The 13,860-nt window shown below is 47.0% G+C and overlaps 1 protein-coding gene across 1 annotated transcript; it reads left to right on the top strand.

Moving 5' to 3' along the window:
* The first annotated feature begins 9,187 nt into the window (after positions 1–9,187).
* On the top strand, positions 9,188–12,416 carry MLNR (motilin receptor). Its single transcript, XM_037526820.2, has 2 exons — positions 9,188–10,061; positions 10,839–12,416. Exons 1-2 carry the CDS (start codon positions 9,188–9,190, stop codon positions 11,225–11,227), a joined length of 1,263 nt encoding a protein of 420 aa, XP_037382717.1. The 3' UTR covers positions 11,228–12,416.
* The last annotated feature ends 1,444 nt before the right edge of the window (positions 12,417–13,860 follow it).

Genomic DNA, 13,860 nt, shown 5'->3' with positions numbered 1-13,860 from the left:
TGGAAAGAACAAGATATATTATGAAGTTAAAAAATAAAGGGCCTCCCCAGTAGCAAGGCAGGTTGAGCGCAGCACTGTGTAGCTGTCCGCAGCCTCTGCAACATGGGTTCAATCCCGGGCCTGCCAGGGGAGATTCCCACATGGCGAGGCAGACCTCTTCTGTTTTGCCCGCTGCTCCCCTCAGCAGTGTATTTCAGTCAGTCTGCCTGTTCTCTTCCCCACTCTGTCTCTGGTGAATCCTCTCACCCCCTGCATCTCTAGCCTGTACCCCCACTATTGTATAAATAAAAAATAAATCTAAAAATAAAAACATGCTTATAAAAAATAAATAAAAATAAAGTGGTAAATAATGCAGGCAGTCTGGTTACATATCCTAGTCTTCAAGTAACCTGGATTCGGGCATCAGACAGGAAAGAATCTTCAGATGGTACCAGCCGTGAGCTTTGGGGCCATTCCCAGACAGACTTTGCAGCCATTGTGGAATGGAGACAAAGCCATCCTTGAATTCTGATCCCAATAGTAAGCTCAGTTGAATGGTTGCTTTAAAGCCACCAGGCAGTTTACATTTCTGCTTACGGTATTAACACAAAACATGCCCACATAATTTGAATTGCTTAATACAAAATCCTTTACCAAATATTGGTTGTTTCAGTGCACTCCCCCCCAGCACTACTCCCTCACCACTGAGGTTTAAAAGACCTTAGTCTCTCTTCATTAGGTTCAGCCAGGAAAACAGATGCCATGCTAGGTGTTCAACAGAGTTGTTTCACATTAGGCACTGTTTTAACGACTGTTAGAGCCTGAAAATGCCAGCAAGTGACACAAAGATAATAATTTCGGTGGGGAAGGGTGTCACCTGGGCTGGGAGAAAAAGGAAAGATGGGGCCTCCCTAGTGGCGCAAGGAGTTGAGCACAGCACTATGAAGCAATCTGCGGGAGCTAACCCACAAGGCACAACAGACCTCTCCTCTCTCACCCACTGCTCCCCTCAGCAGTGTATTTCAGTCTGTCTGCCTGTTCTGTTCCCCCTCTATCTCTGGTGAATCATCTCACCCCCCACATCTCTGGTCTGCACCCCAGCTCTTGTATGCATAAATAAATACATCTTTTAAAAAATGGAATGATAATGAAGTTATCAGAACTTAAGACATTTATAGAACCCCTGGACCTGGCAGACCTCTGAGGAGGGACTGCTGCCCACCTGCTGCTGGGGCTTCTGACCTGGAGACTGGAATCGATGCTGCTGGGAGGGCACAGGGTCACTGTGGATTGATACCTAAAGAAACAGGAAGGAGCAAGTGCTTTCTCCCCTCCCTCTGCTCTCCAGCACCCCTACTGACACAGCCTCACAAGGAAACCAGTGGACAAAGGAGATAAGTAGTTTGCAGAATCACAAAAGACTGGGTTTGGGACCCAGAAACAACAAGTTTATGCTGGTACTGTCACTTTCTGATGGAAGAATTTAAGAAGTGGCCTTCCAGTGTTGTCTTCCCTGACTTAGAGCTCTGGGAACAACTGTACTCACAGATAGGCCATTCAATCAAAGCAGCCCAGCACAGTGAGTCTTCACATGGACATAACTGTTGGGGATCACTCCCAGAAGTAAGACAGACTCTAGGAAAATGAGAAATAAAGGTGAGGTATCAGACCACAGAACTTTGAAGCCTGCTTCTCCCCCCCACTGGTCATGCACCGGCCTGCAGACTAGATTTAGAATGGATCTGCCCTGCAGTCACAGGAGGTTGACACATGGGGGCAGCTCTCCAATGAGGTGGAGGTGAGAATCAAGAGTCGCTCAGCTATGCCTCAGGGTTGTCAGACAGCAAGGGCTCTGGAGCATTGGAGAAAATACCCACAACCCACTGAGGCAGGTGGGAAACTTGGTGAATAAAGTCTGCCGTATTGGGTACCCCGGAAGGTAAATTGGTTAGACTTTTAACAAACAGAAGGAAAGCTAACACCACGGGCAAATGAATGGGGAACTAAAAGCATAAGAGTTGACAAGAAGTATGTGGGGAGCTAATTTGGATCCAAGGAAAGTCCTCTTTCTTTTGTTATTATTAAATCATTAATACTAATAACTAAAAACTAACAGTTCTTCTATAGAGCCTCTAATTATAGAGGGCTATGCCAGGCCTGGAGTAGGACTATGTTTACTTATTGGAACAGCCCTGTGAGGTGGATCCTGGCATGAGCACTCCCTTTAACAGATAAGGAATGTCAAGCTCAGTGACATAAGTAACTTGCCTCGGTTCACATGGCAAATGGTGAGATTGAGCCTCCTGGGAAGACTTCAGAATCTATGCTCTTCAGCTCTCTGTTCAGGGTTCCCTGAGGAAAGCCCACATACTTGACCCTTCACAGATGATACAGGAATTTCCCAGGGATAAATTTTCTTTTCTTGCTATTCCATTTCCCCAGAAATTCACCACTAAGGACACTAAGGAGAGAAAACTATAGACTGACATATCTGTTCAACATAGAAAAAACCCTCAACAAAATCTTGGCAAATTAAATATGGCAATGTGTTAGGAGACTCATGTGTCATGATCACGTGAATTCATCCCAGGGATGCAAGGCTGGTTCAGCATGTGAAAGACAACCTCGCTCACCACATCAACAAAAAGATAAAATTACTTATCAACAGAAACTGATAAAAGCATTTTTAAGATTCAAGATCCATTTATGATAAAAACTCTCAATAAATTGGGGGTAAAAGGAAAATATCTCAACATAATAAAGGCCAAATATGACAACCCCACAGCCAGTAACATATTCAATTGTGAAAACCTGGAAGTGGTTCCCCTAAGGTCAGTAAAAAGAGAAGGCTACCCATTGTCACTGCTGCTGTACAACATACTATTGGAAGTCCTAGCCAGAGCAATTAGGCAAGTAAAAGTCATAAAAGAAATCCAAATTAGAAGAGAAGTAAAACTGTCATTATTTCAAGCGACATGATAATATAGAAAATTGAAAAGACTCCACCAAAAATCTACTAGAAACAAGTCAGTAAAGTGACAGTTTACAAAACCAGTATACAAAAAAATAGTTGCACTTCTATATGCAAACAATAAATTTTGTAAAGAGAAATTAAGGAAACAATTGCTTTTAAAATCACAACAAGGGCCTCCCCGGTGGCGCAGTGGTTGAGCGCTGGGTTGCGAAGCTGCCCGCAGCCTCTGCAGCGCCGGTTCGATCCCCGGCTGCTCCCCGGCCACCGGAGGAGGGTCCCACATGGCGTGCAGACCTCTCCTGCCGCCCGCTGCTCCCCTCAGCAGTGTACTTGGGTCCTTCTGCCTGCTCTGCTCCCTGCTCTGGCTCTGGTGAATTCTCTCACCCTCCCGCACTTCTGACTGTACCCAGTGCATATATAAACAAACAAACAAACAAACAAATAAATAAAACATGCCTCTATAAAAAAAAAGTACATTTAAAAAAATAAATAAAATAAATAAATAAAATCACAACAAAATGATTAAATAGGGCCTCCATGGTGGCGCAAGGGGTTAAGACACAACCTATGAAGCTATCAGCAGCCACTGCAGCATGAGTTCAATCCCCAGCCAGGGAGATACCCATGTGGCGCAGCAGACCTCTTCTGACTTGCCCGCTACTCCCCTTAGCAGTATATTTCAGTCAGTCTGCCTGTTCTGTTCCCCACTCTGTCTCTGGTGAATCCTCTCACCCCCACCCCCACTTCACTGGCCTGTACCCCAGTTCTTGTATGCATAAATAAATCTTTTTTTTTAATTATTAAATACTTGGGAGTAAACTGGACAAAGAAGATAAAGCACCTATACACTGAAAAGACACTATCAAAAGAAAAGACACAAAGAAATGGAAAGATATGCTGTGTTCATGGGCTGGAAGAATAAACCATGTTAAAATGGCCATATTGCCTAAATCAACTTACGGATTCAACACAGTACCTGTCAAAATTCCAGTGACATTTTTCAAGGAAATAGAAGCAATAAATCTAAAATATATATGGAACTATAAAAAAAACCCAAGTAGCCAAAATAATCCTGGGAGGAAAGAAGAAAAATTAAGTTATCATGCCCATTGACTATAAACTATGCTACAAAGCAATAATAATCAAAACAGAAACACAAAACAATGGAATAGACTAGAGAGCCAACAAATATACCCACCAAACATGGACTCTTAATCTATGACAAAGGTGTCATGATCATGCAATGGATAAAGGAAAAGCTCTTCAACAAATGATGTTTGGACAGCCACGTGTGAAAGAATGAAGCTAGCTCATTATTTAACTTCATACACAAAGACTAACTCAAAATGAATTGAAGACCTGGATATAAGACGTGAAGCCATAAAATACATAGAGAAAAACAGAAGATGAACTCCTGGATCAACCTTAAAGATGTATCCGGGGACTCGATTCCAATGACAACAGAATCAAAAGACTCAAATTCAGCCTTGATGAACTCTAAATATGAGCATTTAAGGGGCATACATTGTTACCCATATCAGAGTGCAGTTGTTACAATGACTGTAATTTATTTTGAGAAATTTATTCAGTAATCTGGTTTGTTTATTTGCTTTTATTAACTCACTTTTCATGTTTTCATTATCCAGTTTTAGAATCAAAATAATTACTATTGACTGGATAATATACTCATTTTTTTAATGTTCTTAGTTCTAATTGTATATGGGTTTGTTTTGTTTTGTTTATTGCATTAATCACTATTACAGGGCTTTGGGGTATATGAAATTTACTTGGCACATTCCTTTTACCTAAGTATTTTATTTTAAAATATCCAATGTAAGAGTTCTGCATGTAAAAGACCTTTCTTCAAATTTTCAACCCTAAAAAAATCTAAAAATAAATCTCCATTTTGGGGGGCCTCCCTGGTAGCACAACAGGTTAAGCCTCAGTACTATGAAGCTATCTGCAGCCACAGCAGCATGAGTTCGATCCCCGGCCAGGGAGGTGACCCACAGCAGCAGACATCTCCTGACTTGCCCGCTGCTCCCCTCAGCAGTGTATTTCAGTCAATCCACCTGTTCTGTTCCCCACTCTGTCTCTGGTGAATTCTCTCACCCCCCACACCTCTGGCCTGTACCCCAGTTCTTATATGCATAAATAAATAAATCTTTAAAATAAATAAATAAATCTCCTTTTTTTTTTTTTTTTTTTTTTTTTTACTGAAAAACCAACTCTCTGTCCTATTTCTCCACAAAATCTAATTTCTGGGATTTCATCTGGAAGATACTTCCCCAATAGAATCTGCATCATACAGGCCACTGCTAAGGTTGTAGTGTTCTTTGTGGTTCACCTGGCAGGACTCGCAATGCACAGTGCTTCCACCCATGGGCTGGGGAAGCAGACAGCACTCCTATTTACTGCCTTATAACCTCAGGTAGCTTCTGTGTGTTAATTATTTCATCTATAAATTACTAAAAAGATGTGCTCATAATGCTGCTGTTGAGAGTAAATGAGTTAGCACGTGCAAGTACTTCAAACAGCACCTTGTACACAGCAGCTACAAGCTTTTTTTAATGTAAGCCATTCCAGCCTGCCAAAGGTCAGCCCCTGAGGCCTCAGCCAGCAGCCATGTAACCATGTTGTAGAAAAGCCTGCTGTGAAACACTGCGCTACTATAATCAGAGCACGGATGCCAGCTGCTGGGAATCCCAAAGGAAATGGTGGTATGTGGTTCTGCAGCAGCTCATTCATTCCTTACATTAACAAATATTTATTAAATTCCTCCTTTGCTCCAGGCACTGGGAAAAGAGCATGCATCATGAGAGATTAAAGCCCTCCCTTCTGGAGCTCTTGATGTTGGGAGATGAAGGGGAACAACAACAAAAAAGTAAAGTAAATTAAGGAGTAGGTCAATTGGGATTCAGCTCTAGAGGGAACGCCCCAGAGAGGGGGAGTACGTGAATGCTGGGTAGTGGCACACAGTAGTTGGAGGGGATAGTTGGCGCTCATCAGCCAGAGTAGCATGGCTATTTCTGAGACCCAGGTAGCTTTTCTCAGCGCCACCTTAGGGTTGTAGCCTCTAGGAACCAAGAGGAAGGTGTCAGAAACATCACTTGAGTCAGAGAAAGGGACTATAAATCCACCAGCCACAGACTTCTGCCTCTGAGGTTAGCAGAGCACCTGGCAGCCGGGCAGGAAGGGGACAGTCGACTGGAGTCTAGCAAATGTCAGCCAAGGCCCCGGGGAGCCAGCATGAAGCGAGGTGGACCTCTCCCCTCCAGTTTAAAGGACCTTTAAACCACCTGTCCTGCCCTCCCCATATGCCCTGACACACCAGGGAAAAGCAGAAAAGGGAGAGGAGGTAAGCATGGCAGCCAAGAGAACCCTAGAGGAACCTTGGATTAATGCAACTGGAACACGCTTGACTTGAGCTAAGTAATAAATTTCCTCCTCAGGTGAGAGCCAAGGAAGATCAGATCAACTGCGGGTGAAGATATTACATTTTCTCTGCTTAGATGGAGGACAGAGGAAGGAGGGAAAAAACAGAAACAACAAATAGAGAAACTCGAGTTTTGTATTTCATGAAAATAATGCAGGTGAGGGAGGACCAGTGGTGATAGGAGAGGACTGCTGGAGGGAGGTCCTTGAGGTGAGGGCGGTGCTGCAGGGACAGAGCGGATTCCGGTACAAGAACCACCCAATGAGAAAATGAGGACGTGGGGGAGAAATCCTGTACTGTAAAAAAGCAAACAAGGATGTGCAAGAATGGTATGTCAGTAAAAATTAGAAGGAAAAGGAAATAAGGGCGGTGGATAGGTGTGATGGGCAGTGTAGCTGGTCTCCTCTGTTTCTGTTCTTTTCCAGAATGTGAGTGAAAGATCACCTGCTGAGAGCGAGGAGGGGCGAGCAGGCGTTGGGATGAAGGAGAGGAGAGGATGCACAAGAACGTTTGGAAGCTGGGAGAGTGAATGCAGCAGAATTAGCACGCGGAGGGTGGGAGGACCTGGCACTGCTCAAGAGGTTGTGAATTTTAAGTGGAACAACTCGAGACTAATGTGAGTGTGCATGCAACCTGCAGAGAATTTCGTCTAACCCGGTTTGTGGTTATGCTCTGCTTGAGGAGACAGCTAGGACCCTGGAGAAATTAGCAAGGGAGTCAGCGTGTCTGCTGGAAGTAAGCAGGATTACTTGGGGAGTTTGAATTAGGTAGAGGAAGTCGTGAGGACTTGTGGGATTAGGAAAAGGTAAGAGGTGCAACTGACTGGACACTCCAGTGCTGCTGCAGAATTGCAGGAGTTGAGGAACTAGAGACAGGGAGCTAAAAAAACAGAGGTGGGCGGAGGGGGGGAAGGGGAGAAATTGGGATGACTGAAAGGGAGTTGAAGAGGGGCTCCCAGGTCCTAGGAATAGCAACATTGTTGACAGAAAGGAGAGACCAGGGGGCCTCCCCTGGTGGCGCAGCGGTTGAGCGCTGGGCTGCGAGGCTGCCCGCAGCCTCTGCAGCGCAGGTTCATTCCCGGCCTCTAGGTGAGGGTCCCACATGGCGCGCAGACCTCTCCTGCCACCCGCTGCTCCCCTCAGCAGTGTACTTCATCAGTCTGCCTGCTCTGCTCCCCGCTCTGGCTCTGGTGAATTCTCTCACCCTCCCGTGCTTCTGACGGTACCCAGTGCTTGTATAAATAAATAAATAAATCTTAAAAAAAAAAAAAGTGTGCATTGCTATAACCATATAACCAAAAGAAAGAAAGAAAGGAGAGACCAGGGCATGAGGAGAATCCTGGGTGTGGGTGTGAATTTTATGAGGAGGAGAGCTTGAGAGTGGCGGTCAGGCTCCAAAGTCCTCAGGGAGTGAGGGTGAGTGATGGGGGTAAGGTTGGATTGAGCAGAGTCTGAAATAGATTGAAAGGCAGTTTTTAGGGCTGCCGGCAGCTGCAATGATAAGGAGGGTGACAGATCCCCTCCTCCAAGTCCTTGTGTGTGAGAGGTACACACGGCAGGGGCAGCAGGTCCCTAGAGCAAGAGCAGCTTTCATTTCCAGAAGGGAGAAAGGACCTTGGAAAACACAGTGATGCTTTACCACAGGAGGATTGGTGGAAAACTGCCAAATGTGTGTTCATCCACACACACAGATAAAGAACTGAGAACAGTCCCAGAGGGAACTGTGATGCTTGGGATGAGGACTGAGGGTTAGAGCCACTGAGGGGGTGGAGCTGGCAGTGTGACGGGACACGGGGACAGCAGGTTGACCAGAGTCCAAATCCCAGCTCTGCCTCTTGCTGCTGTGGGATCCAAGTGAGTCCCACTTGCAGGTAAATTGAGCTCCTGCTCAAATTAGGATTAAATGGATAGCACAGGACCAAACACAACCTAAATACCCAGTGTCAGCTAAATTTTAGTTCTTTCTGGTGTTGGCAAATTGCCTGGTGGTTTGTTTTGTTTTGTTTTGTTTTTAGTTTAAAAAAAAAATTGTTAATCATAGCACATGTGTAAGTACTCACATATACATGTAAAACGTATGCCTTGCTCTTCCGAAGGCGTAGACACAGTCACGCCCATAGCTTTCCAGGTTGGCAGGGATAGTTGACATGATTTGGTCAACTGTACCACCGCCTGCAAATTTACTAAAGAGAACTGAGCTAGTAAGGCTGGGCTGCTTCAAGATGGCTAGAATGCGGGAGTGACCCTAGATTCTGGTTTAAGCTCCTTACCGACCATTTAGTATTTTCTGATAACCTTCCCTGGCGGGCAGGATGCAACTGCCACCCGAGGCCCTCCAGAAGGTCTTCTCTGTCCCCACTGACAAGTGCGCTGGCGCTCAGTTGGCTGAAGTAACAAACCTCACTGGGGTTCAGAAGTCTCTTGCGGGGACCAGGCACAGCCCTGCCCTGCGGCCCCCTCTTCTGTCCTAAACCGTGGAGAGGGACGCGCCCCGCAACATCACCAGCAACATCACCAGCCGGGGAGAGCGTGCCGAGCAGGGCCGGGTGGAGCGGGCTGCGGCGGGGCGGGGTCAGTGCAAGCCCGCGGGGAGCTCCTCGGAGCGGACCCCGCGGCAGAGGAGCATTCCAGCGCGCAGCGGGGCGGGGCTCACACCTCACCTGGGGCTGGTGCTGGCCCCCGGCAGCCAAAGGGAGAGCGTCGCCCCCGGGGCCATGAACTAGGTTTCCCGCCCATCAGGGGCCAGAACGCTGGACTCCGCAGCCGTCCGTGCGCCTGGCCGGCCCCGCGCGGACCACCATGGACAGCCCCGGGAACAGCAGCTCCGGAGCGGAGGAACCCCCGTGGGCCTCCCCGCTGCCCTGCGACGAGCGCCGCTGCTCGTCCTTCCCCCTGGGGGCCCTGGTTCCAGTCACCGCCGTGTGCCTGGGTCTGTTTGCCGTCGGGGTGAGCGGCAACGTGGTGACGGTGTTGCTGATCTGGCGCTACCAGGACATGCGGACCACGACCAACTTGTACCTGGGCAGCATGGCCATGTCCGACCTGCTCATCCTGCTCGGGCTCCCCTTCGATCTGTACCGCCTGTGGCGGTCGCGGCCCTGGGTGTTCGGACCTCTGCTCTGCCGCCTGTCGCTCTACCTGGGCGAAGGCTGCACCTACGCCACGCTGCTGCACATGACGGCTCTCAGCGTCGAGCGCTACCTCGCCGTCTGCCGCCCGCTCCGCGCCCGCGTCCTGGTCACCCGGCGCCGAGTGCGCGCGCTCATCGCCGCGCTCTGGGCCACCGCGCTGCTCTCCTCGGCGCCCTTCCTCTTCCTGGTGGGGGTCGAGCAGGACTCGAGCTTTGACTGGGTCCTGGGCCTTAACGGCACCCTGCAACTCACCCCGTCGCCCCTCTGGTCCTCGCCCGCGCCCCGGCTGCCCCCTCCGTCGGGGCCAGAGGCCGCCGAGGCTGCGGCGCTCTTCAGCCGCGAGTGCCGGCCGAGCCAGGCGCAGCTGGGGGCGCTGCGCGCCATGCTGTGGGTCACCACCGCCTACTTCTTCCTGCCCTTCCTGTGCCTCAGCGTCCTCTACGGGCTCATCGGGCGGGAGCTGTGGAGGAGCCCGGGGCCGCTGCAAGGTCCGGCTGCCTCCGGGAGGGAGAAGGGCCACAGGCAGACCGTCCGCGTGCTGTGTAAGTGGCGCTGCCTCTCTCCACCACCGGGGTGCAGGCTGCATCCTCTTCCCCTGATCTCTCAGCCCTTGGAACCGCTTTTAGCTGCATTTACTTTTGTTCTACTCCAGCCTCCACCTACCGATCCTTTCCGTCTCTAGCGAAAACTGCCTCCAGCCGCCCCCGGGATCTCTAGCCCAGGGCGTCACTGAGAGTGCGTTACCCGGGTCCTGGAAAAAGCAGTGATTTTCAAAGCCGCGATTAACTTTGAGCCCTGCTGAATGAATAAGGGTAACTGGAGGCTTTTAAGCCAACTGCCCGTGAGGCCCCGCAGATGTGGATTACCAGATTGCTCACAGCAACCCTTTAGAAGAAGGGGTAGATCGATTAAGCTAAAATGTCTTTACTAAATATTATTAGGTCATCCTCAAGGCTAAAGTAAACAATGCCCATATCAAAAAATAAAAGACTGCAATTGTCGCAGAATTCCTTTTGACAGAGAACATGTCTCTGAAGTGCATTTGTCCAAGGGAGCCTGCCAGAACTGCTTGTTAGTAGGAACTGCTCCTTCTGGTTTATGTCCAGCCTTGATAGCACATCTATGAGCAGAATATGCCATTCTAAAGCAAATGCTGATGCTCTCTGCAGAATGGTAGTTTTTCTGGGGTGGGGATTTGATGAGGAAAAACTTTTATCTATTTTGTGTTGCTCTAACTTATTATTTCAAATGGTGTCTTGGGGACCCTTGTTTGTTTTTGGATGCTTTTGCTAATTCTGCTGCTATGTCTTGTTTTGCAGTGGTAGTGGTTCTGGCATTTATAGTTTGTTGGTTGCCTTTCCACGTTGGCAGAATCATATACATAAATACAAAAGATTCCCGGATGATGTACTTCTCTCAGTACTTTAACATTGTTGCCTTGCAACTTTTCTATCTGAGTGCCTCTATCAACCCAATTCTCTACAACCTGATTTCAAAGAAGTACAGAGCAGCAGCCTGGAAACTTCTGGGGGCCAGACTGTCCAGACACAGGGGCCTCTGCAGCAGCAAGGACATAGATGAGGACCCTGGAGGAGACACAGCTGGCTGTACCGAGACCAGCTCTAATGCAAAGACATTGGCCATCAGCGCGGCTAAGCCAGTCACCTCCTCTCACAGGCCTGGGACTTCAGAGAGCACAGATCTGTAGGGAAATAAGGACCAACAGGTGAAAGTAATGTTGTTAAGCAAGGAAAGAGTGGTTGGCGTTTTGCAAGCTGGTCAGCAACTTTGTCAGCAAAATTTTTTTTAAACTAAGATGTGAAATGTAACTTCCCCATCCTTTCTAAGTTTTCCTTTTATGTGCCTCCCTAGGGATATTCCTTTTAGCCTAATGAAATTCTACATCACAAAAAGTACTCTGGGGAGGTTTTAGAAATCTTCATTCTCCTAGTGTTTGGAAATATGATTGTTTTACAGTCGATAAGTGATAGAGATGCTGACATAAAAATTGTCACTTCTGAGATTAGGGGTGTATTTTGTTTTATATTTTGAATGTAAGTAGAATGTTGCATATACAAAGAACCCTGAATGATGAGAATTTTGATTCAAGAAATTATGCAATGCCTTTACATATGGCAGTAAAAAAAATGGAAGGGAAAGGAATTTTGGGGAGACTCCTGTGCTCAGGAGTCACACCTCTCTCCTAGCTCAGAGCGAATCATAAAATTTAGGCACAATATATCTTTCAGAATTTCTTTGCATAAACAACTGTGTTACAACGAATTTCTTCACAAGCCCATCCAAAGGGTGGTGCCACTGGCCATGAGGTGCCATTGGCCATGAGGTAGCAACCTGGGCAGAGAGCTGCTGCAGGAATTAGCTTCCTGACAAAGTGACACTAATGACATTGATAAAGCACTTTAATGTGACTTATTCACCTCCACTGACATCCCAGACAGAAACTGGTGAGTCCATGTCTGAACTCCAGCTTCTCAGATCCTTACCCACTCCCACCCACTCCAACTGAAAATCACAAGTCAGTGAATTTAGTCCAGGGAAAGAGAAAGGGTTGGCAGTTCTGACCAACAACTCTATTTTGTTTTTTTTTAGTTTAAAACATAAACCAAACTTAGTTTTTAGAGGGCTGCTGCTGCCTGGGCTAACTCCAAAGGGCTTCATTCAAAACATCCCTCTGTGTGAATGGCACCCCCTTAAGGTGGGCACGATATAACTGACTCAGCTAAAAATATAAATGTTGAATACATCAATATTGAGGGTCTACTCAACATGCTAATAAAGCCCCATTCTTTTTCATTTGCTTAACCAAATGTAGCGGGGTCTCCAAGGTTCCTTGAAGCTTCCAAACCTCTCCCTGGCCCTGCCCTCAACTGGTACAGCAGCGAAGATATTTCTCTTCTACACTGTTTCTTGCAGCTAGTGGAAGAAGAAGAGCCTGTCACTTGGGGCAGCAGTCCCTAAGCTGTGTTCTGCAGGTTATTTGAAAAAAGGATTCTGTAGTCAAAAATGGTAGGAAAACACTGCATATGTGTCCTTTTCCCAAGAGTCATAAACCAGAATATCACGTAGACACTGTGAGACATTGTGGTTTCACCCAGCATTTCCTTGACAGATTTTATCACAAAACCAACTCCTCACTATCCCTCTCCAAGAGTCCTTATGAAACCCCCTGGATGGAGGGACACCACCAAGGACATGGTTCTCACAGCGGAGGTGCCTACCTGTACCACAGCTACTCCTCTGCTGGGTAGCACTAAGTAGGGACATGGTGGAGTTGCTGCCAGTGTTTTTCTGCTCAAAATTCCTCTCTGGGGCAGTCAGATGTGCCCCCCTCCCTGTGGATGGTTATAGCTAAAGATATTTATAGATATTTATAGCATATTTTAGATATAGAAGCAAAGAGTTTCCTTGGAGTTTTCCTGTTCAGATTCCACAAAAGGACTGACATCCACTTTCGTGTGACCTCCGTGTGTCCCAGAGGAGGGTGAAGAGAAATCACTCTTACTTCCCATAGGGTCTAAAGCCTGAGGTGGATGGCTTGCCCTGCCGTTGCTTTCAAAATGCTGTGATATTGTGAAATCAATAGTGTATGTCACATTTTCCTTTAATGGTATGGAACAGGCAAGAATAATCACTGCATCACACCAGTTGTGAAACAATTGTTTCAATTGTGTAATTAATGGTTGGTGTCTTTCCTGGTTCACAAAATAAAATGTACTTTTACTATGGATTATGTTTTTTTTTTTAAAGTTTGAAAAATTTTTCTAAGATCTAAAATTGTTCTCTACCCCAACAGAGAATGTCCTTTTTGTGCACTGACAACTGGCTAGAAATGAAAGGGACAGCCCAGAGTGCCCAAGTCAGAGTTCACTGGGAAAGAACAGGCAGGCTGTGGTTTTTCAGCCCTTGGCCCCCCTCCACATCAGGTTGGCATGAGGAAGTTCTGTCTAGGCCCACTCTGCACCCCGACAGAGATGTGCCTGCTGTCCCTGCAGGTTCTCTGAGTCCCTCTTTGAGCTGTACCACTTTTGTTACGTGAGGTGCCCACTTTGGGAAGGGTTTGGTTTCATTCATTCACTCAGCAAATATTTATAAAGCAACCACTCACTAAGCACTTAGGTGTTCATGACAGAACACTTGAAAAATTAGTCCATGTCATGGTGTCCAAACCAATCAACTTTTAAAAGGGCTTTTTGTTGTGGTTTGAATGCATGACTATGTCATCTAGACGAACAACAGATTCAGCTCCCATGTAAACTCTTATATCAGGTGGACCTCATACAAGATTATCAGGTTAGTGTCAGCCACATGAACATTCATTGT

This window comes from Talpa occidentalis, unplaced genomic scaffold (genome assembly GCF_014898055.3).
Source record: "Talpa occidentalis isolate TD23 unplaced genomic scaffold, MPIMG_talOcc4v2.1 talOcc4.5, whole genome shotgun sequence".
NCBI classification, from domain to species: domain Eukaryota; kingdom Metazoa; phylum Chordata; class Mammalia; order Eulipotyphla; family Talpidae; genus Talpa; species Talpa occidentalis.
The sequence above is the reverse complement of the archived record's forward strand: the minus strand, read 5'-3'. Positions and strand labels throughout refer to the sequence as shown.